The following is a 27,654-nucleotide window of genomic DNA, read 5'->3' as shown; positions in this document are numbered from 1 at the left end:
ATGAGCTTGCTGGGGGCCTACAAGAAAAAGACCAGTTACGATGGCTATGAATCTTTGCAGTTGGTCGATAGCGGCGGAGATAGCCTCGGTATCGGAAGAGGGAGCAGCAGCAGCGGCAGCGGCGCACTCGGAGGCTCCATAGCGGCCACCCTTGGACCGAAGGCAGGCCCGCTGAGAGAGGAGGACTGCAGCACCATGGACAGCTCAGGTAAGAGTCCCTACCGCCACCGGCAACTTGGATGGCGATTGTACGCTGCTGGGGAGAGTGTTTGAGTAAGATGAGATGACTTTACACAATATAAACGCGGCCTCTGTCTGTCCTGCTGGAGAGTTAGCAGTGGTCAGCACAATGGCTAACAATACTGAAAGTATGCAATGATGCTGTGCACCTACTGGAATCCACTCCAGGGCTCCCAGTAGTTCCCAGACACATCCTGAATGGAGCCATTGGGCTATTAAATGCAGAACAAATATGAAGCCACATTCGTACCCTATTAACTTTTTCAGAAGGGGTTTAAATGTGAAATAATATCACCATCCATCAACTGTACTAGCATTCTCATAAGTTAACAGATAATATAAGATAACTTGCACTGGTTGTAAGCAGCAGGAGAACAAAATACTCTCAGTTTAGAAGTTAATTGGCCATGAATGATGCATTAGTCGTCTAATGTGTTGAATTAAAGCAAAAAAAAAAAAAAAAAATATGATCTTTAATGTCAAAGGTGCCTTTAACTGGTCCTTTGGTTGAATTCACAGTAACTACAGGTGAAGCTTGTGCCTGTCTTTGCCCTGTGTTCACCTCATTGCAGTGCTCTATGGAGCCAGCCAGCCTCCAGGGAAGAGCATTTGTGTGAAACAAAAGAAGCTGGATGAGGAAGGTGGGAGGGTCAACCAGGAAAGGGGATTGGGGTTGGGGATGTGGGTGGAGAAGGTGGGGGGCTCCAGTGTCAGATGTCTGTCTGGCCTGCCAGGATGGTCTTTTTGATGTACACGTGCACCCGTCTCTGTCTGTGTGTCTGTGTGTATCCATCTGTTCCATTCACAAAAAAATAGATTTGAGGGGTAAAGGTTGGCACTCTAGAAGGAGGGAGAACCCATTCAAACAAGCCATTGATCTTTCTGGCAAAGCCTAGAGCTCTCTGTGCTGTTAATGTACTGCTCTCTCTTTCTGTGAGTGGCTGGGCTCTCTGCGGCTGTATTACCTGATAGAGTCTGTATCAGAGCCTCCCCTGGTGTCTGTATTAGCAGGGTTTGTCACTGTAGCTGGCTCACCAGCATGCACACTCCCACATCCATCTGGTTACTGACACAGACACACATAGAGTGGCTAATAGACCAACGGGGAAGCTAGCAGGCCGATTCGCACAGACATGCAGAGAAATAGATACAAGATAAAACAGACAAGAGACGGACAAGTCAAATTGTCAGCTGTGATAAAAGTTTGATGGATTCAGTTTGTTATACAGGCCTCGGCATGACCTGACTGCAGTCTTACATGTGTTAAATACAAAACAAAAACAAAACTGTAATCACTGGGGGTAAAGAAATGTATGAGCTTGTTTGGACACTACAAGTTCACGATAGCACTTCAAGGATAGCTAATATATTGATGGGATTTGAATCATAGATCAGACTGATTAAGTCCCCTCTTTTGTAAGTTATAATGTTTAGGTTGCACATCTAATTTAAAAAATCAGGACATATAAGCCTTGTAATTCACATAAAGAGTGTAGGATCCTAGTCGAATACAGGTATTTGTTGGCTTCGGAGTGTTTTAAAACTAGGCCAAGCACTTTAAATCGGTGTGAAACCTTTTGAACATACAGAAGTAGTTTCACGATTATAAAAAAAGAATTTCAGACCTTTTATACAAAATTGTATTTGACTATTTAACTGTTAGTTTGCACCTACAGTTTGTTACAGCTTCTACCAATGTGCCATACGTTCAGCAGCCTATAATAGCTTTATTCCCATTCAAAGCAGTGTAATACTCCTCTGGTTAAGCCGTATAGTAGATGATTAATCATACACTGCTTGTCTCATCAGCAGCACCTATAATTAAGCAGATTAGATTCGTGGTTGATGCTGCAGTCATTCAGGTCCAGGACACAATAAGGCCTTGCCCAGTGTAGCAGCAGTGAGATTGCGTGTAGTCCAGTGTGTTTTCCTGTCAGTCTTCATTGTTGTGCATATGCACCTATTTGTATCATTCGCACCAAGCTGGATACTGAGGGAGAAAGGTTTTGGGCTGTAAGAGGAGGGAAGCATATTCAGACTGCCCACTGATCCCTCTGGACATAACCAGAACTGTCTTTCTCTTTTCCTTACCTCTCTCTCTCTTTCTCCCTCTCCATCTGTTTCTATTGGTGGACTTGGTGAAAGCTATAGGAGGCGGTTGAGGAGGGAGGAGGGCTGAGCTATTGGCCTTGTCCTGTCTCCATGGAGCAGCTCTGTGTTTGGAGATTTCTTTAAAGCACGTTTGTTCCTTCATCATCACAGCTGCCTCTCTACCTGTGCAGGTATCAGACGTGATTGGCAGATCTAGGCTGAGCTCGCTTAGCTCATAATTTCAAGGTAGAGCAGGATTCAGGTTTTCCAAACACATGCTGTCATGCTCACTGACTGAGAAATCGGCACTGTAAGGAGGTTAAAAATAGACCAAAACTTACTGGTAAGATTACAGTGTTGTCCCGAAGAAGGCAAGGGGAGCCTTTCAGTTTATATTCCACACTACAGACGTGCTCAGTAGGGCTTTTATATCAATGCAATAGTTCTACATTTTGATAATTATGCTGACTTACTTTCTTGCTGAGAGTTAGATGAGAAGATTGATACCACTTTCTTGTCTGAACACCAAATGTGAAGCTACCATCAGAAGCAACTAGTGAATGTATTTCCCCAACTTTGACTCTAAATAAAGGTTGAATAATTTGTATATGGCAGTAGCCAAAGATACAGGCAACAAACAAAATGAATTAGAGGTTCAGTGATCCGGTTCTATTATAAAATATATTAGTTGTTAAAAAAAGACAAGGAGCGTGTTTTTCTGGAGGGAATTTAGCTGCATGTTATACTCTTTCATTTTCTCTTACCAAGTGTCGACACCCTTTGCTGTACAGGTAAATAAAGCTGAAATGCCTAAAACACATGCAACAATTTCACTTCAAAAAGCTGAGGACAGTACATCTGAGCAGGGCAGTTTCATGAGATGTAAAAAAAAACGATGCCTGCTGTCAGCTAAAGGTTGCAAGGTTTAAAGGGTCAGATGTGAAAATGTCAGTGGTGCACTATGCTTTAATTATTTCTTCTTCCTTTTGCCTTTGTGGTAAAGTCATGTAAAAATGTTTTGTCAAAATCTATATATATATATATATATATATATATATATATATATATATATAAAAAACTAAAACTGTGTGTAAGTGTGCGTTCAGTAAAAGCGTTTTCTGTAATTCAGGTGGCCAAACCTGATCTAACACTAGTAATCTTGATTACTACAGGCTGATTGCCACAGGCGAAGTCCCATCAGAGTTTTGAAAATTTATGCGACTCATTCAACATGAGCTCATCAAGCAGGAGCTTTATTCCTCTGAAGAAAAATAAATCCTGGTCGCCATTTCAGGCCTTTGCAGTCAGACATGAAAAGTCTAAATTTGGAACTTAGTGAAGAATTGTCTCAAATATAACACATGGTGAGGGAGGGCAGGATGAAGCGAGAAAGAGAGAGGAGAGGAGGGATCAAGAATAGACAAGTAAGGCATGTGATGGAGTAAGGAGATGAAGAAAAAGAAAGAGTGGAAGCAGTTGCTCTCTGAACACACAGGAAACTTTATCTCAGCAGCCAGCCTATCTGTCTAGACAGATTCCCTCTGAGACAGTGTGTGTAATGTCTTTGTAAGTATGTGTCTAAGCATGAAAATCTGCTGTTAAATTGGGTCTAGAATGTGTCCCTCCACTGAACCACAAATGTTATCTAGAAAAAGAAAAAATCTGACAAATCTCAGAAGATTTTCGCAGGTGAAAAAAAGGTTACTATGGGGATTATGAGCGGGAGCACAGTAAGTGAAGAGATAATAAGGATCTCATCCTTATTGGCTATATTTTTTTACTTTTCCAACTTTTTAGCTTTCTTCTTGTGTCATACTTGCTTTTAAATATTAATCTATTTATTAGTTTATTAGTTAGTTATAGTGAAATTACTTCTCTGATTCAGGTCTCCATCATGAGAACCACTGATTCAGAGAACCAGTTGACCGGTTTCAGATGATAAGGAGGACTTGGTCTGTCCTGTGGACAAGAGTGCAAGAAGTTTTTGATGAACCCAAGTGCTTAAATGAGATTCTAGACTCTGAAAATCCCTGTTGTGGGTGATTTTCTGCTGCATCATGTTTAATGTTTGTAGATTTGTCAGCACTGCCAAGTGATGCTGGTTGGTGTGTACAGATGTATGAAGGGGAGAGAGAAAGAAAGAGAGAGAAAGAGAGAGGAAATCTCAGATCACCGGAGGGGTGCTGACTCAGATATGACACTTGAGTTTCTTCCAACACTTGCTTACTCTTTGCAGTGTACACACACACACACACACACACACACACACACACACACACACTGGCACACAGAGGACAATACACAGATGGTATACATTTTCTTTTAAGTGTCTTGTCTCTTTTGTTCCTGTCCATCATCCTTTCACACCTACACACGTTTGTTGTGTTGTCCAGTGACTCATTTGTGCATCACTGAAGTCAAACTGAAATCTCTAAGCTCAAGTTTAGAATTGAAGCATCACATATGTTCAATAAGCAGAGGTCTAACATTTTTAAATTTTTTAAATTTTAAAATGTAATGTAATTCTTATGTTGAACTAGAATGACTACCCTGCCTCGCCTCTTTAACCTTTTTTTTCCCAAATTTGAAGAAAGGCCCTGAGTCTGTACAGACATGGATGTAAAGTGCAACTTGATTGGTTGGCAGAAGCATACAACTGTGAGGCAGGAATTCTAGTTTCCCTCTGGATTCTGATTGGCTGATATCATTCCCAGATATGGATGCCAGTTATGGTGGAGGACTGTTGGACATGGTGAAGGGAGGAGCCGGGAAGTTCTTCAGCAACTTTAAGGACAACCTGAAGGACACACTGAAGGACACCTCTAACAAGGTTATGCATCAGGTTGCCACGTAAGTGACTGCTATATTCATACTTGTACTGTAGCAAGGTGTTGTTACTGTTTTAAATGGAATCTGGTTATGAGCTCCATCCTCTCACTCTGTCCCTCTGTTTTTCTATGTATATTATATATTCAGCAGACATTCTTTGCATCTGAAATGCCTAAAACTGTAGTAATTGCACACTCTGTAGGTGCCTGTAGTAAAAAGATTTTAATGGCTGTGACTATTATTTTGAGGACCCATTATTAAAATAGTTGCTTTTGCACATGTTCACCTCATTAATATCAAATGTTACGATCACATTAGTTAAGTGACTGTTATTTTAGTAGTTGATTACAAAGTAGGATTCCAACAGCTTTAGCAGTGAAACAGAGCTGTGTGGATGGAGGGAGGAAAGGGAGGTAGCAGAGTCTGGCACTGCTCGGCCGTCCCAGTGTTTGTGCACAGGCATCTGCACAGGGCAGCACAAAGGGGCCTCTGTGCTGTCAGAGAAACACACACACACACACACACACACACACACACACACACACACACACACACACACACACACACACACACACACACAGTTCTTCTCACTATTGACTCAGCAAATTTGATCGTGATTATTCCTCTCTTGTGTCTCCCCTCCTCTGCTAGTCACATCTTGGCAAACTCTCCTGTCCTGTCATTCCCTCATGTTTTCAGCCGCCTCTTGCCTCTCCTTTGGGCTCCACCTCTCCTCCTCTCTGCCGCTCTCCTCTCCTCTCTTTGCTGTCTATCGCACCTCTCCTTGCTGAATTATTCATGGCAGTTCATTGTGCCAAATGGCCAGTGCACTGCTGATACAGAAGGATTCATTTCATCAGGGCTCTGTGTGTGGAGTTGTGTCTTTGTGTGGACTGCATATATGTGTTTGAGTGGGTGGTTGGAATAATGGGGTGGTGGGAGGCAGGCTACCGTGGCAACTGCCTGAAAGCCTCAGAAAGGGAAGGTAGATGGGCAGAGGTACAATAATATGGTGCATTTTAGTATACAGTGTCAACAGTAACTTTCCTGCTGCGGTCTGACACACTTCAGAGATGTGTTGTTGCAAGAATAACATTTAATAACTTTATTTAGAGAACACATTGAGTGATTGACCAAAGATTAGATGTACTTTGTAATTTATTATCCTTTTAGATAAATTAGCATCTTGGGAATTGAGTTATACCACTCACTATCTAATATAGTAGATCTACAGAGCAGTTCCAAGCATGATGGTGGGATTATATAGATATAGTATCATAATCCTGTTTTATGACCGTCAGAAGTTTGCCTGTGTTGTGTCTGTGAGGGTGACAGCAGTTGATTAGCAGGATATAATAAAGAGCTGCAGGACACTGGTGTTTATAGGAAATATCTGTGTATTTCACAAAAGGTGGCCTGTTCTCTTTCACCCTGCAAAAAAGGCAATTCAACAAAGTCATAATATCATTTTAGGTTAGCAGAATCTCATTTTTCTTATAAATAATGTTGTCAAGCACCATTTGCTCGAGATTGTTAAAGCACTTTTCAAGGTAACAGCTCTTGATAGCCTTTGATAAGATATTCAGTCTTTTTTTTTCTCCTGCTAGAACTGACAAGAAACCAAAGTATCTGTAACTTGGATGGGATTGTTGTCACGCTCACATCCCACACATCTATTAGGAGAAAACAAGATGGCTTTGCTTATTTCAACAATCAGACCAGTCTAAAAACTAGTCAAGACAAAAACACTGTAAATATCTTTTTTTCCTTTTTTTCTTTTGTTGAATGGGTTAAAACTGCTCTCATCATTTTTTTTATGTTAACAACAGGTCAAATTACAATGTGTAATCTGTGTCAGAGACACCAGTGAAAAGTTTAAACAATTCACCTTTATTAAAAGGTCATGCAGGCAGGAACATGTAAGGACTTGGCGAGAGGCAAAGTCAGGAATTAGGCAGTGGTTGGTAACAGGCAGGAACAGCAGACAAAGGGCAAAGCCCAGTAACATGCAGGAGGTCAAAAACAGGGCATGGCACAATGTGCCCAATATGCAAAGCACAGGTGGAATGGACCGTAGATACTATACTAGGGAGCTAATGAGGGAATGGGGAATCATGTGACTGGAAAGGCGGGAAGGGCTGAGGTTACTGCAGGGCAGGTGGGAGTGACAGGGTTGACAGACAGTGAAAATGGAAAAGGCGAGCAGAGAATGAAAACATAACTGAATGAACTGTGACAATTCAACTTGGCAGTTTCCTTCAGCTCCCAGGAACATTTTGTCGTCTTTGGCAACTCATTGTTTTGGCTTCTCGAGCTTCAGGTGATTTTCGTTTACCTAACTGGCATAAATTTCTCTAGAATTACACATTGTTCTTCTTTGACATAGAAAGGGATTTTTTGTAGCTTGAAGGTTTTCTCAGTTAGCAGCATTTATGCCGGAGGTAGAGTATGTGTGACTTCTTAAAGAGAAGAGAAAGTTTCATACAAGGTTATTGACTGCAACTGTTGGAACACTTCAGAAGAAATTCCCCAGAGCGTGCTTGATTTAAGGCAACCCCCTGCGAGCACGAACACGTCGTTAACCAGGCCCTCTTTTAACACGCCAACTAGACTTGATTGGTTCCTCTTTCCCTCTGTCTCATCTGTATTCACAGAAAAGGGCTGTTGCTGAATTATTTAAAACAGCCCGCTTGTTTGTTTACCTGGCTGAAGAGAAATTTTACGGGGAAACCAATCTGGAAACAACAGTGTGTTCCTCTGTCTGTAAGAAACACAACAGCGATGGATGGCTAATCTGGTTTTGTGAAAGGCACAGTGTCCTTGGTCTGTACCCAGACTGCCTCCCCCAACCTCCCCACCCAGTCAGACTCTCTTTCTCTCTCTCCTTTCTGCTTTGTCTCTTTCTTTCTCTCTTTCATTGGTTTCCATCCATCCTCTCTCGCTTATTTTCTCACTTGTCCCCGTTTCATTTGCACTTCTCTCTGTCTCTCTGTGTTATTCAGAGTAAACAAGTCAGGAGAACTGTGATGAAAGGATTCAGGATCAACTAGAAAAAATCTGGTTCAGTGCGTTCAGTTTTGGCAGCATTTTTGTCAAGAGTGAAAAAAACTTTAATCAGGCCCTGAGGTCAGTGGGTTGCAGTGCAACCATTAGATGGCCAGTGCCCTTCTGTTACCTCTTATATTCGTTTATTCCCTTCTTTAAACGATTCATTATGCAGCAGATATGCTATAAGAATACTGTTGAAAAAGAGCAAAGGTTTTAAAATAGCGTTGGTGCTGAGTATCTGCACGTGTGTTTTTGTTGTCTCACTGTGTGAGAGTAGACATGTATAGGTGCGTGTTTATGCAGCGAGCTGAAGACACTTCCTGTAAGAGCTGAAGGCAGCAGTTGGCCTTTGACGTTTTTACTGGGAAGCAGTTGTGAAACTTTGAAAACAGTATCAGACAACTCATTAAATAGCAGTGATTACAAATGAGAAAAAAGATGAGATACCATAAACAACAGTTAGACCAAAGGCATTGTAAAATAAATATGTACAGTAACAAGAACGTATTGTACGTATTTCCTAAAAAAATACATACATTATTTTATTATTTGATAATTCAAAAGAGATTGGTCATAATTTAGGAATCTCAAACTCTCTGATCTTATATATTCCATTCAATAATGAAGAGAAATCAGAAATAAAAATGTAAGACTCATTTACAACTGCATTTCACCTGTCATTCACATTCCATCCATCCATCCATCCATCCATTTCCTGCTGCAATGTTTTCCAGTTTGTCTTGGAGGATCCTGAGGTGTAATAAATATTGCTGTTTACTGTATGTGATCCTACTTCTGAGAGTTGATGTTTTTAAACCAAGGTAGCCAAGCTAGACAAGAAGTCTAGGATAAAATTCTGTTGGTAAATTAGAATTCTATTTTATTTTACATGTCTACATCGTATCAAACACATTGAATGTACACAGCAAAAGGAGAAAAATTCTCCAGTGGCCGCTTTTCCCTTCTTGTGTCCTTCCCCTCATTTCAGTCTGTACCACACCTTGCAGTACATTTTAATTGGCTGCAATTCTATCCACAGAGGTCAGGAAGACTGCTTATTTGTATACTGCATAACTATTGGCCATGAACATTTAAACCTGACACTTGACCTGCTATCTATTGCTTTAGCTGTGCCATATTAAGTAAGGTTATCTTTTACTGGCTCTTTTGGGGGGAAATGGTGCATACCATATTTTTGCATCCTGTGAAACAGAAGCAGTCTGCTTTTCACAGTCTGGGATATACACACAGAATTGGCTCAAAATAGAAGTGTGGTCCAATTACTTCATTATAGGGGACTTACAGACACAACAGCAGTCTCCTCCCACCTTTCTCTCTGATGGATTTAACTCAGGTTGTTTGTCTGCTGTGTTAGCAGTTGTCAGCAGTTTCAAGGCTAGAACGCATAACACTGAAAAAGTGTAACAAATTATTATTATTATTATTATTTTAATTCAAGAGGAAGCACAATATCCAAATATCCAAACACATGTTGCTATTTGTATTTAGAAGTGAAGATAATCCGAAGACACACTTAGCCTGCTCCCACTTGAAAGCATTCTAATTGTGTAGCACTGCATTACATAACCAGGTCTGGGATTGCATCAGGGGCATATGGCACCCTTCTGTGACCACACAGAGATGACTGGCTCAGATCAGCTCTGCTTGGGGTATTTTCACAGTAAGCAACAAGTCAACTCAATTTAATACACATTAGCCTACTAATGTGGTTTGCATGATAATTGCAGTGCAGTGGCTACTTGAGCCATTTGCTGCTATTGAGTAAAGACTTTTTTTTTTAAATAGCCCTTCAAATCAACTCTTCAATTACAAGATGTAAAACAAATTGTGTGTTATCTATTAAAACAAATCCCACCCCGACCACAAACCTCACCCTGCACCTGCTTTGTAGTGTTTCATTAATACAGCTTTCCATCTCCTCCATGATGCAGCAGTAGTGGACTACTTGTATGTGTGTGCACTGCAGCTGTTCTCAAAGTTGAAGAAAAAGAAAAATCCATATGGAATGGCTAAATTTGGCAGTGAGGCAATGCTGCTCAACTGAAGGAATCAAATATGGTATTCCTTTGATCCTGGGCAGTTCAGCCTGGTGTGGTGAGCCTGACGAAGAGAACTTCCCCACAGCCAGACACATGGAAGCGTCTGCTCTAAAGCCTGTTGAGTCTAATTACTTGGATATGCAGGATATGCAGGACATGCAGTCCGATGCCCTGACAGTGATTTCATGATTTGACATTTTTCAAGAGTAGTGCTTCTTCTGACCATCCTTATTGAATGCTTAAATTGTCTGAAAACTATACACAAATGTGTCTGTTGTATTGGATACAGTAAAATAATGGTATATCTGTAATAATATCCAAAGTTTGTTTCTGTGAAAAATTCAAATTTTAAAAAGCTGTTTTGGGGATCACTGGACTTTTTCATTGTGTGTTTTAAGAACTGCATAAAAAACCCTTGTTAAAATTAATCATTTAAGGTTTATTTTTTTTGTTTCAGGTACACTAAAGGGGAGCTGGACATTGCCTACATCACCTCACGGATCATAGGTAAACACATGGGGGGTCATTTATAATTCTAACACTGTAATAAAATGTAAACACAAATACCTGCTCCCTCAGCTTTCCCTCTGGCCTCCTCTCTCATCCTCAAATTGCTTACAGCGATCGTGTCCTTTAGAGGACATAGTCAGCTGTACAAATTGTCGCTTGAGGGCTCCTATCCCATCATGCTTTGTGTGCAGCCACTGATAGTCATGCTAGAATGTGGACATATGTGTGACCCACCACCCATATTTCAGTTCACCTTTTTACAGACCTGTGTAAGCCTGCTTTACACATTGTGTGTGTAACATTTGTGTCATCTGTCAATGAGACTCTTTAAAATACCTCCACCGACAGACTTTTTTTTTTTCAGTTATGACCTATCCAGCAGAGTCAGTGCAGATTGGGTATCAGAACCATGTGGAGGACATCCGCTCCTTTCTCGACAGTCGTCACGCTGACCACTATACTGTTTTCAACCTATCACAGCGCAACTACCGCGGAGCCAAATTCTCCAACAGGGTGAGTGTGACTCTGACTCATGAAGCTACAGATCAAGCTGTTACAGATTTATTAGTTTGCACTTAGTTGTTAGTGGTTGCTGCACCATTTTCACTCCCTGGATTATTACAACACTAGTGTGAGATATGAGGACTTATTTTCAGCTTGATGGCTATATTTGATCTTCCAGCCTTTTAAGTGGTGACTGTTGCAATATGTGCTCATAAACTATGGAAGTACTCAAAGTAAAGCCTCTAATTAGATTTACCCAATCAGGTCTATCATTGCTATTATTGCTCCCACATAGTAACAGCCTTTTATGCTTTCAAGTTATACTTTGATTTTATTATACAGCCCTGTAGCAACCAAGCCCCCCAAAAAATCTTCCACTGAAGAAGGTTTAATGTGCTAAATTGAATTAAACTCTGAGCTTTTGGTTGCTACAGCAAAATTAGGGAGTTTATTTTCACATAAATAAATATTTTGTTGCTAGTAAAAAACCCCGATACCATTCAGAAAATAAAATTCTGTCTTATTCCATCTTTACGGTTATGTCATGGACATGACTCAAGCACAGGGTCCTTGTGTCATACCATTCAACACCTTTGCACAGCTGGATTTGGATTCAAATGAAGGCACATGTGGGATCTCTGTCGATGAAAGACTGCCACCCTTCGGCAGAAACATCTAAGGAATCTGAGGAGTCAAGCTGTGGAGTTAACATGGCTAAGATGGCCCCCTGTCTGCTTGTGGAAGTCGCTGTATCTCTAGCAGATGACTCATCATGCTGTTTGTTGTGTTGCTCTGCTGCTGCAGTGCTGTTGCTAACCTCCACCTCTCTTCTCTCCGCCCCTCCTGATTTTTATCTTGACATATATCTTCTTCATCTGCTCTACCAATTCTTCTTTTGCTTTCTCATCTTCTTTCTCTTGCTTCTCTCCTCTGTCTCTCGGCCTTTCTTTGGTCTTTTTGTATTTCCATCTCATTTGCTCTCTGCCTCCTCTTTGCCCTTTTCTCTGCTTATGTTTCTCTGTCTATCATTCTTCCTCCCCCTCTTATTTCCTGTACTAACTCCTTTCCAGGTTTCCGAGTGTAATTGGCCTTCTCGCCAGGCTCCCAGCCTCCACAACCTGTTTGCTGTGTGTAAGAACATGCACAATTGGCTCAAACAGAATCCCAAGAATGTATGTGTCATCACCTGCTCGGTAAGAAAACGGATCAAATGCCTTCATCACATTCATCCCCACCCTCAATTTTTCATTGATTGTCTATTCTGATCAGTTTAGAATATGAAAGTGAAATTAGTATGAATCAATCGTAGTATGAATTATTTATAATTGTGTGTAGGACAAAGTCTCTACTTAGGTGTATTGAAACATGTGTCACTGCGGAAAATATCATGCTTATGCAGTCCAATGTTCATCCTGATAGGTTACCTTAGTGAGTATCCAGCTTGTGCACAGTTTTGTACTGAAAAGAGAATTGGACCTTCTTGATAAAGTAGAAGAGAGAAGCACGGATGTGGCCTCCAAGGCTAAAATTCAGTTAAATTGTGATGTATCCTTGAGTCTCCTATTTAGGTGTCTGTGCTTGATAAAAGAGAGTTAAAAGAGTGAAAGTAAGTAAAGAAGTCTTCCTTCCCAAAATGCAAGTGTCTTGCTTGACAGAGATCAGTTTGGGAAACTCAACAAAATTTCCTTAGTGACCAGCTGCACTTTTTAGTACACCTACAATGACACATTAAAGCTTTGGTATTGTCAGGGATATTTCAAGCCCAGCTAAAACCCTAAATACTCTGCAATTCAAATGTGCACTACAACCACCACTGAAATATTCAGTGAAACACTCTGTCTGTTCTAATTCAGTGATGGCAATACTGTACACCAGCATGTGGCAGAGAGTGTTATTGCCAAGTCACTGTGGTTTGGCTGTGGCTTGGCAAACTGTTGCGTTTTGCATAATCTTCAACAAACAGTTCCTTTCTAAAAACTGTGTTTTCTCAGCTTCAGTTCACAAGAATGTTTTTGTCTCCCTGTAACCTGAAATGAACTACAGTAAATTTATAACACTGAATGTATTCAGTGAGCTACTACTGTTTTAGTTACCTACTTGTGCAAATGAGTTTAACATCAGATTAGCTGTCCTTAAACTTTTATGATTTATAGACTTCCTCGAACTAGGTAGCTTTTGGTTGCTTTAACAGTTTATCTTTAAGTCAGAGGTAAAGTGCAGATCTACAACAATCATTCATAAAGTTTGAGTCGCTGTTCAGTGGTGTGATCCATCCATGTTCGCTCTACTGCCATTGCAGCAAAACTAAGATGTAAATGGAAGCGGTGTAGGGGTAAACAAAACATGCATGTCAGGCCAGACCAACAATTTATAAGATTTCTGACTGTCTCCTTTGTTTTCTTTTTTAGGATGGTCGTGCTCCTTCGGGCGTTTTGGTCTGTGCCATGTTCTGCTTCTGCCACCTCTTCAACAACCCAGTTCCTGCCATGCAGCTTCTCAGCGCCAAGAGACCAGGTTCCGGCCTCTGGCCTTCACACCGCAGGTTTGCATCCTCTGGCATTTGTGAGAGAGAAAGAATGAGAGAGAATAGAGGGGAAGTGAGAGGAAGAAAAGAAAGGAAAGTGGCATTGTAATTGCTGAGGCTGGCGACACTGAAATTTAGCTTGCGGCCTCTTTGTATTACCTCTTACACATCCACTTTTCTTTCCTCTGCTGTTAAATCACTCTGTAAACCTAGTAAAGCTGCCAGAATTGACAGGAGAGCCAAATTAAAGTCAGACAGAAAGTGAGAGGAAAATGAGATGTCAGTATTTTAAGAGCAGACGGTAGATGAAGAAACCTTGTACCTAAGAAACATGGTCAAAATTATGCTTTCCATCGAGACTGAATATTATCCAGTTTCCACGAAAGAAATCAGATCAGTGGGTTTCGACCTTTAGCCATGTCTACAAATTGTCTACAATTTTGGAAGGAAGTGCATTTTTTAGATTCTGGCACAGCAGCATAATTTCAGACCATTTGCAGTTTAGGTGACAGGCTACTAAAAACTGGTAGAAACATGTAGAAGCCAAACAGTACAACCAGCAGTCACTGGTTTCTGCAGCCTAAGCAAGAATCTTGGCCTGCAGAACTGGCATGCATTCAAGGATGGACATTTTATTACCCTTACAGCCAGCAGTGGTATTATTTATCAGTCCATGTTAATGCAAGAATTTTCTCACGAGTAAGAGGTTTAGTGCAAGTTGACTCAGAGTAAATGGAAATTGCAGCAATAATATCATTCTGGACAAAGCTCAATGTCCTTAAATTGATTTGGCTGCACTTATCAGGGTGTTTCACTGCTCTGTAACTGCTCGGTGCTTGTGCTTGTTGGCTTGATACAGCATTTGATGCTGTGGAGTATAATGAGCCTCCACTGTATGTATTATAATAATGGATACTGACTTATGATAACAAGAACAGAACAAAAAAAACTGTTGAAATGTAGGTGTAATACAAATGTAAGGATAAATAGGACACCGAGAAAAGAAGTTATGATTTTGACTTTCCTTGTCCCCCATGCAGGTACATAGGTTATGTGTGTAGCATGGTATCAGAGAAGCCCAGTCTACCCCACTCCAAGCCCTTGGTGATCAAGGCCCTCACCATTAGCCCGGTCCCCTGCTTCAACAAGCAGAGGAGCGGCTGTCGGCCCTTCTGTGACGTCCTCATCGGAGAGACAAAGATCTTCACCACTGCACAGGAGTATGAGAGGATGAGGTAGTGACTTGATACTGATGCTCAAAGTAATCCAGTATAAGATATATGTGTGACTGCATGGTCAAGGAGCGAAAAACAAATGATGATTTTTTTTCCTACCCAATCTGCACTCTCCCTTTTCCCTCTCTCCTCACTTCATAACCTTCAATTATTCTTACCCAATAACCACCACGTTTGTTCTCCCCTTATGTGCCCTCAATCACCCCCCAACCCCTTTCCCTTCTTCCTGCTATCTCTCCATGCCCTGCCCTCCCCCCAGAGAGCACAGAGTCCAAGAGGGGAAGGTGGTGTTCCCTCTGGGTGTAAGTGTGCAAGGAGATGTCGTGGTTTCTGTCTACCACATGAGGTCGACCATTGGAGGTCGTCTGCAGGCCAAGGTACATTTTATGTACTGCACTATGCCAAATCCTTCGAGCCTTTGTAAGGGATAAAGTCAACATCAACAGTGACAGAGCTGGCATGATCATATTGGCCGAAGCTGTCTCAGGATGTGGCTGCAAGTTATTTGAATATTCGTGCATCTTCAGTCCAAGCACAACCCACAGAATGTCAGGAGGAAAGAATAAGCAAAGGTTTTTAATTTCCTGACATGCTTAGTTTAGGAAATATGTGGTTTTCCACCAACATAGAGTGAGAGATGTCACTGTATACACAATTAACAGTAAAATGAAGATGTTTCTTTTTTTTTTTCACAACTTGGATCTAGTTTTGGTCACCGTTTGTTGTGGTTATCGCATCTATGTGCTGATACATTGATTTAAAGTTTTACTGTTTCAAAATTTCCCTTGTAGTTTTTAATTGTAAATTTTAATGCACATGCAACTAAAGCTTTGACAGCTAGGACGTAGCTCCCAAAAATCTAAGTGACTTACTTACATTTGTCTTGCTTTTGTTAGGTGTCTAACACACAGATCTTCCAGATCCAGTTCCACACTGGCTTCATTGCTCCTGGAACCACCATGTTAAAGTTTAACAAGTAAGAATATTTCTTCTGTATAGCAGGAGAGCAAACCCTGATCCCTTTACAATTATCCCTCAATACTGATTTTCAGTTATGTTTTAAAACAACACGCACTCATAACCTCTCACTGTCACACACATGCATTTTCTTTTATCATACACCTTATTTCTCCTCTCAGACCAGAACTTGATGCGTGTGACTCTCCTGAGAAGTATCCCCAGCTGTTTCACGTGATACTGGATGTGGAGGTAGAGGGGGTGGACAAGCAAAAAGACCTGACGCCACCATGGGAGCAGTTCCCCTGTAAAGACCTCAGCCCCAATGTGCTTTTCTCCTGCCATCAGGAACATCAGGACGCACTGGCTATTGCTGGTACTGTAGGGAGGGGTACACTGGGTACATGACAGAGTGTACATAAAGCTTGAGGTGGGAAGCTCTATGCGGAAGACTCACACACTTCCACTGCCATACTGCCTACTAAAATTTGAACCCCTTGTCACTTTGCTTGTTATTTAAACAAATATAAAACAACAATGATATTGTTAATAATCAATGACAACATCTCTCATGATTCTGACACAGACTGACGCCTCATTGAAGCTGTAGTTGTTGGAAGGTCATTGTTAGGTTAAAATTAAAATGGCGTTTTTCAGCTCAAAACCTCAATGATAAAATAAAATAAAAAAGAAAATAAGTTTGCAGAACACCATACCATGATAGTCAGTGATTTCTAAAACATCTTTTATGTATAATTTTGTAGATTACATTATTTTGTGCTTCTTTTTATACACATTTGGATATTTTCTTCACTTGCTTTTTCTGAGTTTCCAACGTGAATAAGATGTAAATTTAAAATTGGTAACATTAACTGTTGCTGGTATTACAGTATTCTGTAACAGCTAACGTCAAGTGTTTAGCCTTACTTAAAACTAATCATAATCCTAAATTAACCCTAAACCCAAGTACTAAACCTAGACTAACTCCATCGTACACTTCTTTGTACCCCTTTGCCAGAATGAGGGCCAGACAAAGTCATTTGTGAAACAGTACAAAAATCACACTGGTTCTCACAAGGACAGAGAAACAAGTGAACGATAATGTAGGCACACACACACAGACTCACACACACAAATCCATTATGCATGTACACACTCATGTACACGCTCATGCTCAGATTTACATGCACAAATGTGTAAAATGGTGCACAGCTGCAAAATATCACGGATTAGCTAGGATGATAGAGAGTCTGCAAAAACACACTTACAGACATTAATATGTAGATACACAAACAAACTAATGTGACTCTCATTTTTGTTCCTACAAGATGAGATGGAAGGCTTGGATCTGGAGGGTAAGATAGTAGAGGAAACAGATCTGTTAGAGAAACTGCACAGGACAGTGACATTAGTTAACCCAGGCTTGGTTCAATTCAATCATACTATCCCCTAATGAGTGTAAGCATGAGAGGATTTTATTAAAACATCGACAAATAAATACCGACAAATAAATCCCATTTTACTGGAAAATCACTTGGCTGTTTCCATTTATGAGCTGTAATGATTGAATTGAAATAAATCCCATACTTGTTATGCAGTGATATATCATTTTGGTAGAAAAGTTTATGCTTGCCTCTGGCATAAATATCAGACCTCTTGGGACCTGAATAAATTACTACAAGACTCTTAAGTAAATCCCTCAACACAAGTGCTACAGCAGAAGGCACGTGTATTTTGTCTCTCTGTATCCAGTGAAGTGTTTTTGAAAAATATTTGTGGATATGGAGAACTGGGAAATCAAAACACATAATCCTACTCATGATACCTAAAGGAAAACAGTGCCACCATAAGTATTACAAATTGCTCTACCAAAGTGAAATATTGCTGTGAATGAGTACTAGCTAAGTACATGGTTTATAGCCATACTGTACATCCTGTACTTTCCTTAAAAGCATACTGTCTTTTATCGATTGGATTCTTGTAAATAGAGATTAACTTTGTTGTTTTAGACAATTTCTTCTCCAATTATCTTAAAGCAGCTACCAACTATTGGCAGACTGCAAAGTGTGCAACACACAGTATTAAGAATAGCTGATGCTTGTAGCAGCGTTGACCCACTGTACATAGTTGCCCATTACCTCCTACTGCTCTGTGTTTCTGTCTGCCTCCTACCCAGTTAATGCCATGTCCTCTTTGTTATCCCCTTCACTCGCTGCCTTTTCCACTTTGTACGACTCTTCTCACGTTCACACACCTCTGTCTCTTTCTTTCTCTATCTCTTTCCATCTGTTTCTGTCTCACTGTCCTACAGAGCCCAGCCGGCCCCACGGAGGTCCAGACGGTCGGGTGCATGGCGAGGAGAGTGAGCCCTCTGACGATGAGATGCTCTCTCTCTCCAGCCAGCGAAGCAATGCTAGCACAGCCCCCCAAAAACCCGACCCCCCTGCTCCAACCCCTGCAGCTCCTACACCTGCTGAAGAAGTGGATCTTCTTGGGCTGGATGGGGAGGACATCAACCGCCCATGCCCCTCATCTCAGCCCCCGTCTACTGCAGCCGCAGCCACTGATCTTCTAGGGGATCTGTTTGGAGCACCACCTCAGCCAGCCAGTGGGCCTTCATCCACCCAGTCCACACCACATAAAGTAGTCCCCAGCACTGCCTCGCCATGTCCCTCCCCTGCACCACCAGGTGAGATAACAGGCTTGAAGGTACATTATATGTGGCTGTACCTCCACATCAGCTTAAGTTATCATAGTTTTTCAAACTTATATGGTTATTATCTGTTCAGGCATGAATATAAATAAAAAATGAATCTGTACTCTTAATAAAAAAAAAGTATAGCACTTTCAAAAAGTGCTCCAAGAGCTATCACATTAATTCTTTTTTAGAATTAATTTTCTTACTAAAGGCAAAATAGTAGTCCTTAAGGAAGGAAGCAGCATATAGTTAGGAAGAATCTATAATTTAGGATGTTTCACAATAAAATAAGGACTTGCAGTTACTAGAACAAATAAATACGTCTTGTGAAATAAAAATGTTAGACAAAAATGTAGTTAATATTTTGGCATGAGGACAACCAGCTAGTATGATTTAAAATATAATTATACATGTAATTTCAAAGGCACTACATATTCTGTAATTCAATAGTAGAGAAAACAAAATAAAATAACTTTAAAAAAAATCTTTTGTCATGGTATTTTATAGAATAAGACATTAACAATGGTGGGTATCTTGTGTCCCTCAGCGTTTGATCCCTTTGGGACGGGTCCCATGCCTAAATCTCAGGACATGATGGGTTCATTCCTTGGACCAGGTAACGTGGGGCAGCCAGACCCCTTCCTGCATGCTGCTCGCTCTCCATCACCCACCCTGCAGCCTACAAGCCTGGGTAAGGCATGCTTCTGCTGCTCTGCTGCACACTGTGTCACAGCATTGTTGATGTAATAAAGACATTTCAAGAGTCTGCCCCAGATCAGGGTAAGGCATGTTTTACAGTATCTGCAAGTCTGCAGCCACTCATTAACACATAAACATGCATTGTGAAAAATTGCATTCGAACGTGGCTTTATTTAGATTCAGTGGACTGCACTGTTTTTAATATCTGTTTCTTTTTTCTAAGCTTTGCTCTACTAATTGCTTACTCAGACATCAGCTTTGCAAGAGATAGCCTTTTATTTAAACTGCTGCTGTGTGTTGTATGTATGAGTTTGCATGATGTATAATGAGTATTTGCAGCACCTCTAATTGCTCCTGCATAGAGACTATAGAGACTTGATATTTTGCCCCCAGCACGAGTCATTCCCCATCATTCACCTGAACTCTGCCTAAACCCAATATTTTAACTTCAGTTAGGGCAGGAAAATTCTGCTACTATAGATTTAGACTTAACACCTTTCACATAGTAGTGTGTCTGTAATGAAGTGAGACCATGACAATATTATTAGTGTACATTTAATCAGTGTAAAATTAACAGTAACATCAAATGTGTACTATTGACCTGAACCCAACCTGGACTTATAGTACGGACCTTAAAACAGGTCTGGACCTGGTCTGAGCCTAACAGGTTTGATAAATTTAAAGAGGAGTTTGCAAACCTTCATTTCAACATGTACAAGTACATGACCTGTGGCCTTTATAACACTTTTCAAGAACTAGCTACTAGATCCATTTAGACATCCAACAGCCCCCTAACAACGCCTCTCACAAGGCTCAAACTTGTTATTATGTTCTCTGGCTGTGTGGGCTCATGTCTCTCATTGACTGTGTGCTCTGTGTGTGACAAACCTTTATGTGCTTGAATAGGCCGGAGTTCCCCCGTCCCGCCTACCACCCCAACCGTCAACATTCAGCAGCAAAATGCCATGGGAGGATGGGACTGGAACAGACCAGCTGCCACAAGCACAGGTACTGCCAAGCACACAAACGCACACATACAAGTACACAAATGTACACAGCATAGACATCTAATCGTTTAATGTGGGAAATCAACTGTTTGTGGTTTATCCTATGTATCAGTATGAGTTTCCCTCTCCTGCATTACTATTTGTTTATTCATTAAGCAGGAGGCTTTGGTATGGGCAGTCGGTCAGCCACTACCAGCCCCACGGGCTCAGTCCACAGCACCCCCACCCACCAAACCAAGCCAAACACCCTGGACCCATTTGCTGACTTAGGCAACCTTGGGGGAAGCCTTGGAGGTCAGTCAGTAGAAATTTACCCAAGTATTTGCCATTTTCACCTCCATCTGTATGCCATAATCTGCATGTCCTTTTCCACAGGAGGTTCTGGCTTCTCCAGCAAACCCACCACCCCTACTGGAACAACCCCTTCCTTCCCTCCCATGGGCTCCCCATCACGGCCTCCTCCATCTCCCCAGCATGCAGGAGGGTGGCAGCCTCACGCAGGAGCCAGCTTCCCTTCTTGGCAGCCAGGTGCTGGAGGCAGTGGAGGATGGCAACCCCAAGGACAGGGCCCCACCCCGCAGCCAAAGCCCAGCCCCAGCCACACCTCCATGCCTCACACGTCGCCCCAGAACAGACCCAACTACAACGTTAGCTTCTCTGCAATGGGAGGAGGCTCGCCCAGTGCAGGGGGTAAAGCACAGGCTGCCATGGGTGAGCAACAATTTTACTGTTGCCTGCAAGCAGTAGTGCCATATTTGAAAGTTGGTTGTTCACAGTACATTGCATCCATAATTGTGAGGGATTATAAGTGACTGGGCTTAAAAACAGAATCCCTTCTGTCTTTCTGTTTGTACTTCTCTCTACCAGGTTCTAAGCCCAAGGCCTCAGATGCCAACTTTGATGACCTGCTGTCTGGTCAGGGCTTTGCAGGGACCAAAGAGAAGAAAGGACCCAGGACAATAGCGGAGATGAGGAAGGAGGAGATGGCCAAAGAGATGGACCCTGAGAAACTAAAGGCAGGCGCTACTCATTTACATATACATACAAAAGACATCATGAGTTTTGTTCTTTGCTTTCAAAATATCTTTGAGAAACAGAACAAGGTCCCATGACTCTTGCATTTGTACATCTGGGGAGAGTTTCTGTCTGACATTAGTTCAGAGGGTTTTTGTTATCTGTTTATCCAGTTTGGTACAATAGAAGCAATTCAGTGATTCCCAAAAGTAGGATAGTGTACTCAAAAACCTTTGGCTGTTAAAGCCTTTCTGTTTATTTCAGAATTAATTGGGCAACAAATGTAGGTCTTCCATAACCAAACTTTGGTTTCTCTAATTACTCCTTTAAAAACATTCCACCAGAGCCAAAACAACATGAAAGCAGTTCCTCTAATAATTGTTCCAAATCTGGTCATCAACAGCTAATGGCTCCCCTTCTCTCCGTCTCCTGTTTGTGACCCAGATTCTGGACTGGATCGAGGGGAAGGAGCGTAACATCCGTGCCCTGCTGTCCACCATGCATACCGTGCTGTGGGAGGGAGAGACGCGCTGGAAGCCTGTGGGCATGGCTGACCTGGTTACTCCAGAACAGGTTAAAAAGGTCTACCGCAAAGCAGTCCTGGTCGTCCACCCAGATAAGGTGAGAGAGAGAATGTCTGGTGGACTTAGACCTAAAAAAGTGAGGATACGTAGACAGAAAAAACACAAGACTTCTCTGGCCCTACATCTAACAAGTTCTCTTTTATAAAGACAAAAATGGAGGCGCAGTCCAAAGTTTTCACAGCTCATCAGTTGACACAATAAATCACAGAAACAATATTCAGTAAGTGAGTTGTCATAACAGGATATTGAAACTGAACAGCAAAAAGAGGTTAGATCCAATTATTCAGCAAGTATGAACTTAAAGCTGCTGAAAACTTGTTTTCAGATTTTAAAGCAGCTCTAATCAGTACTTTTATGTACTTCCCCTCAGGTCTGCAGAGTGTTTCAGCATCTTTCCGCTTAGTGTTTTGGTTTCCTGGCCTGCAACTTTACTGTTTTGGTTCACTCTGTACTCATCAGCCTCAGCGTCTTTTCAGCTAAGTAAAAACTCTGATAAAGTCAGTGTAGACTGCCTGTGCAGCACAAATCAGCAGGCAGACAAAGAAATCAATGAGCTGGTGAATATAGTGGAGCATCAAAACAGCTAAAGAGCCAGAAATGTCTACAATAAGGGCTAAAGTAAGAGTGAACATTAGACTTACATTAATCATCTGGATACAAACACAACTCTGTTTCTCTGTATTTGCTCTATGTGTAAATACTGTAGGCTACTGTTTGCCGGTAAGTCCATCAAATCAGCTGTGTAAGGCAGAGGTGTCCAAACTGTTCCACAAAGGGCCATGTGGCTGCAGGTTTTTGTTCTAACCAATCAGCAGAACACCAGACTTGACTCATTTAATCAACTGATCTCAGTCTTCAGACAGTTGATTGGTCAATGTGTGTGCTCTTGATTGGTTGGAACAAAAACTTGCAGCCACACGGCTCTTTGTGGAACAGTTTGGACACCTCTGGTGTAAGTGATGTGTCAGTGTCGTGTTTACAGATTTGTTTCTGCTGTCCCCATGTGGCCAAAATCAGCCAGTGTGTTTCATCAGGACTGTGAGAATGAAAAAAATAAAAACTATAAAAAATTATAAAAAATAAAAAAGACAGTCCAATTCTCCTACAGGTCTCTCACCGTCATTCTGAAGATATCAAGGGAACGGCTGAGGAATGAGGAGTATGGGAACAGGTTTCAGGGTTTTGAGACATCTGTAGCAGTTTGCATGTCCTCCAGAACAATTAAGAGATCTCATTTTGGAGACACTTGGGCAATCAGGATAAGAATAGGACTGAGACAATGGAATATGCATCAGGTGGCAGGTGTCACAATCAAAGGCAAGCAAGGCCTTCTGTAGCTGTGTAAGGCATTACACCACAGACATAACAACTGGAATTAGGATGTATGTGGTTGGCTACTTGCCATGCCATAGTAAGAAAAATATTGATATCGTCTGCTCTTATATTTGGGGCTTTCGTGACCTGTGGAGCTCCTATGATGGACTGTTGCAGTGGAAGTACAGTAATGCAACCACAAAGTCTTTGCAGTTAGACTCTAGAACAGTTTTGTGAAAGTGCTTGCTTTATGTAGAGTTACAAAGCATCAGTGCCATCACCTTGAATCTGGAACAAAATGACTCACAGCAATTAACCAAATCTCTTATGGGTTGATACTGCAGCTCTTGAATTTTGAGAGCATGTTCCAGCTTTAAGATTTCTATACATGGTCCAATCTGTTATGTCTCTCTTCTTTCACAGGCAACAGGACAACCATATGAACAATATGCCAAGATGATTTTCATGGAACTAAATGACGCCTGGTCAGAATTTGAAAGCCAAGGACAAAAACCCCTCTACTGAATAAAGAGTGAGAGGGAACGAACGCAGATTCTGTCATCTGATCCTAAAAATGTGTCACCATCTCTGGTCAACATACTACAGCCACACCCCTCAGCATCTGCCTTTATACCTGTGCTTTGACCTGCACTTCTATTCTTTCCACACAAACATAAAACCGCCAGTTGGTCTGCAAAGATGACAAAAGACTACAGAACTACAGTGCTCAGACTAACAGTGTAACTGAACAAATGACCCCCTGTAGCTCTAATGTACCTACCTACTGTGTGTATGTGGTGCAGCAATGTCCTTCTTTGTTGAGTGTCCTTAGCCCTGAACCAAACCACCAATCAAAGCAGAGTCACAGAGGACGACCAGGAAAAGAGAGAAACGTTTGATTCTGAGCAGACAGATCAAAATAGATGAAGGACACACAAGATAAGAGAAAAACACATCAGGGAGTAAACTGAACAAGCATTTCACAGGCTGCTCTAACTAGAGATTCAGAGCACTAGATTGTCTGTAAGGCACAACAACCATTTATCCACAAGACATTTTTGACATGCTTGGGAAGTAGATTTTGCTTTGTAGTTTGTGTGACATTTGGATCCATAATCAATTCTGTCATATCAAATCCAGTTTGTCATGCAATTGAATGTTCCTAGGAATAAGAAAAAAAGCAGTAGCATCACGTTACTGTATGTATTTTACTGGCTGAAGTGAAACTGAATTGAAACCAAATGTATTTTCTATACAAAATAGGGTATTTGGAGGTACAAATTATTATCTATTTAATTTAGAAAATATTATGGCAGTGAAAAGGGGGAATTAAGGCATTACTGTTATCACTGCTTTTGACAGTAACTCTGATAACAGGTTGGCTTCCATCCCCTTCAGCCTGAAAATGTACGGATAATTCAAAATGAAAAAAAGTTAAAGATGGATTTTTACAATAAAAACACAGAAAGCTGCGAAATTTTTAATTCCCTACTTAATATGTATATGACAGATAAAACATAATAATGTTGTACTGTAGGAGAGCTGCTTATCATTGGTGTGTCTGATGTAATCAAGCCTTGTGCATTTCCATATTTGCAGGAAACTGGGGATCGGGTATTTTAGCGTTAGCACATGTACAGTTCCATACATGAAGCACCTTGTGGCCTCATGCACACTCACTCATACAGCAACATATTTTTGAAAAGGAGCTATGTGAAAGCACAAACGGACTATTTGCTCAGTGCAGCTTTGAAGAAAAGCCATTGTTATTTATTTATTAGTTCATTTTGTTCATCTACATTTTGTTTTGTCGTTGTCGTGAGCTGCACGTCATCAGGTAACTTATGTGAATGAAAAGTTCAGGATTTTGGGCCAGTAAGTTTAACTCATACCATAAACTGTTGACAAGCTAGCAAAACAGGGGAATCGTGTGTCAGACTACATCACAATTTTTTTTTTTTTTTTGTGCGTGTCTGTAGTATCTTTTCTAAACTACAGATCGTCTCTAGGTTTCTGCTGGTCCCATAAACTCCCTGCAATGCAATAAAAGGTATGGGTTCATTTTACTGACAGATAATTCTGTAAAAAGGTGATATGTGAACTGTGTCGGAGTGATGTGTGAATCAGTGTGCTCTACTATATCTCACTGCTTCACATCTTTTACACAAATCACTCTGTGTTGGTTGACATTACCAGTTTTATCAAAACAATGATTTGCAGCCAGTGCAAAATGTTCTTTTTCCTTTAATTACTTAATTACTTGATTTATTCTGTTTACATTTGAGAGACATTTCTGTCACGGCACTGACACTTAATAATACAGATATCATTTCATATCAACAGTAAGGCACAACACACATGGCTCAAAGTATCAACCTTTTTTTCAGGAGTTGTTCATGGTGCAGGTGCTGTCTGTAATAGTTTAAATCCAGAACAGATGTGAATCTCTTTCCACATAATTTAGTTAATATTCTGTCTCTTGATTTCTTTTAGGGGTTTGAGGTTTTCATAGAAAACTAATCTGATCCTATAACATCTTCATGTTTGGGCTTTGTGATATTGGCAGAGCTCTAGTAAAGATGTTTTATTCTGTTTGACCCTTGTTATCAGTAAATCATAAATGGGTTTAAAATCCATCTGCCCTCATGCAGATTGAGCTGAATATGTTCCTTTACATATTCATGAATCTTCTAAGTTCTTTACATCAATATTGTTTTCATGTTCTCTCTGGTTTGAAGATTTAGATGAAGAAGAAGATGGTTTTCTGATTGTCTTTAATTCTTTTCAGCCATCATAATATCTTTTCCCTTCACTGGAATTCATTCTTTCCCAGTTTGTTCATCTGCTTTGAGGATGCTGACTGTATACTGACCACTTAAAAAAAAAAAAAGAGTCTGACTACATGAAGCGCTGTTTCTTGAACTGGTGTAGGACCCAGAATGGATCAAATATCAGGAGAAAAATTGTGTCTTGACTGAAATGGGTGCCCTGACAGTGGATTTCAGGCTGCAAGTACTGAACTCTGATCTTGAGGCTACTGCTTTTTTTGGTGACTTACCAGACACAGGAAGTGTGTAGTATGTGCTTCTGTGCTCTATTTACACTGAGGATCTACATGTGAAATAACCCTCATACGCTCCCTTGCTGACTGAATTCTCTATCTGCAATCTTACGGCTATATTAAAAGGCTAACCTCTATATTGTAGTCAATGGATGTGTGTTGTTTGAAATTGTGGTATGTATGAAAGTGATCAGATTTGGATATAGACTACTGTATGTTATGTGTTTGCCTGTCTGCTGTTCAAGTATTACTAAATTGTGTAAATATTCTGTTCATGTGTTTCTTTTCGGTTCTGTTTACCGTTACAGGATGTACATAATGATCAAGTGCAGTGCACAAAAATAAATAGTGAACAGAAAACAGAAGGGATGAGCAGCAATCATCATTTTTTTTTTGTCTTTTTGTTTGCTCAATACAGTTCATTTTTATTTCATTTATTAGCTGCACAGAGTTGGCCTTGGTGGGTTTAACAGAGGAGGCAGCCTGGGAATCCTCAGTCCTCCTCTGTCTCCTAATAAATGTTACAGATGCAGTTGTCCTTGTGAACACTAGGGGACAGCAGAATACAACACAGTAAGCTACACTGTTACTGTGTTATATGACACGTGCTGGTCGACTATTGAAAGAATAACTATACTCATAACCTGACATAGAAGAAACTTACTGCTTCTACTTTAGCAGAGGTACAGAGGTGTTATCATTAATAATTACTTAAAGTATCAAACTAAATGTCATTATGGCTCCTGTGACTGATTCTGTATTTTACATTATTAGTATGTCACTGGTGCATCAGTGATTTAGTATATAAATTACTGAAGCTGGTGAAGGTAGTTTTCACTATATATACATTTAGGCATTTTAGTCTACTAGTTCCCTGAGAGTCAGACCCCCTGTAGAGGGTCACAAAGCAATATGAGGGTTGTGAGATGATAGGAAAAAAAAGTTTCTTTTTTTTCCACATAAATTTGTATTCAAATTTTGCACTTTTTGGACTTTTTCTTAAATAGTAATCATAATAATAATAATTAAAAATATAATAATAATAATAATGTCCTGCATGGGTGGAAAACATGTCATGCCTATCACTGAGAATGCACAAATGCTCATTTCCCTCATTCCCTCATGCTCATTTGTGACAACCTTTTCATTTCAGAAGATGCTAAACAAATAGTGATTTCATCAGATGATCACTTTGAGCTTGTGGTGGTGCAGGATTTCTGCACTGCATTTTAATTATTACAGACTATAACAATGTGTTGCCTTACAATGCAGCTGTTCA

At 40.7% G+C, this 27,654-nt stretch overlaps 1 protein-coding gene across 4 annotated transcripts; it reads left to right on the top strand.

Moving 5' to 3' along the window:
- dnajc6 (DnaJ (Hsp40) homolog, subfamily C, member 6) lies at positions 1-26,682 on the top strand. Of its 4 annotated transcripts, none has more exons than XM_041041243.1 (18): positions 1-208; positions 5,046-5,181; positions 10,726-10,775; positions 11,143-11,291; positions 12,353-12,475; positions 13,691-13,824; positions 14,847-15,041; positions 15,301-15,418; positions 15,938-16,017; positions 16,181-16,374; positions 18,310-18,687; positions 19,244-19,312; positions 20,302-20,403; positions 20,562-20,696; positions 20,778-21,113; positions 21,270-21,418; positions 21,861-22,037; positions 23,738-26,682. In XM_041041243.1, exons 1-18 carry the CDS (start codon positions 1-3, stop codon positions 23,837-23,839), a joined length of 2,835 nt encoding a protein of 944 aa, XP_040897177.1. In that variant the 3' UTR covers positions 23,840-26,682. The 4 variants fall into 4 exon arrangements, with proteins under 4 accessions (XP_040897177.1, XP_040897176.1, XP_040897175.1 ...); XM_041041242.1 differs by having other exon boundaries at positions 20,559-20,696; XM_041041241.1 differs by having other exon boundaries at positions 19,244-19,387.
- Positions 26,683-27,654: the final 972 nt, after the last annotated feature.

The sequence above is a fragment of the Toxotes jaculatrix genome, chromosome 6 (assembly GCF_017976425.1).
Source record: "Toxotes jaculatrix isolate fToxJac2 chromosome 6, fToxJac2.pri, whole genome shotgun sequence".
Taxonomy (NCBI): Eukaryota; Metazoa; Chordata; class Actinopteri; family Toxotidae; genus Toxotes; species Toxotes jaculatrix.
Note: the sequence above shows the minus strand (reverse complement) of the source record. Positions and strands in the feature narration are given on the sequence as shown.

What these genes read in the sequence shown, in the direction of transcription:
- dnajc6 (XM_041041240.1), top strand. Translation starts at nt 1, where the DNA reads ATGAGCTTGCTGGGGGCCTACAAGAAAAAGACCAGTTACGATGGCTAT. An exon ending in GAGCCAAATTCTCCAACAGG is followed by an intron (nt 11,292 to 12,352) that starts GTGAGTGTGACT and finishes ACTCCTTTCCAG; the next exon opens with GTTTCCGAGTGTAATTGGCC. An exon ending in TGGACCCTGAGAAACTAAAG is followed by an intron (nt 21,419 to 21,860) that starts GCAGGCGCTACT and finishes TTTGTGACCCAG; the next exon opens with ATTCTGGACTGGATCGAGGG.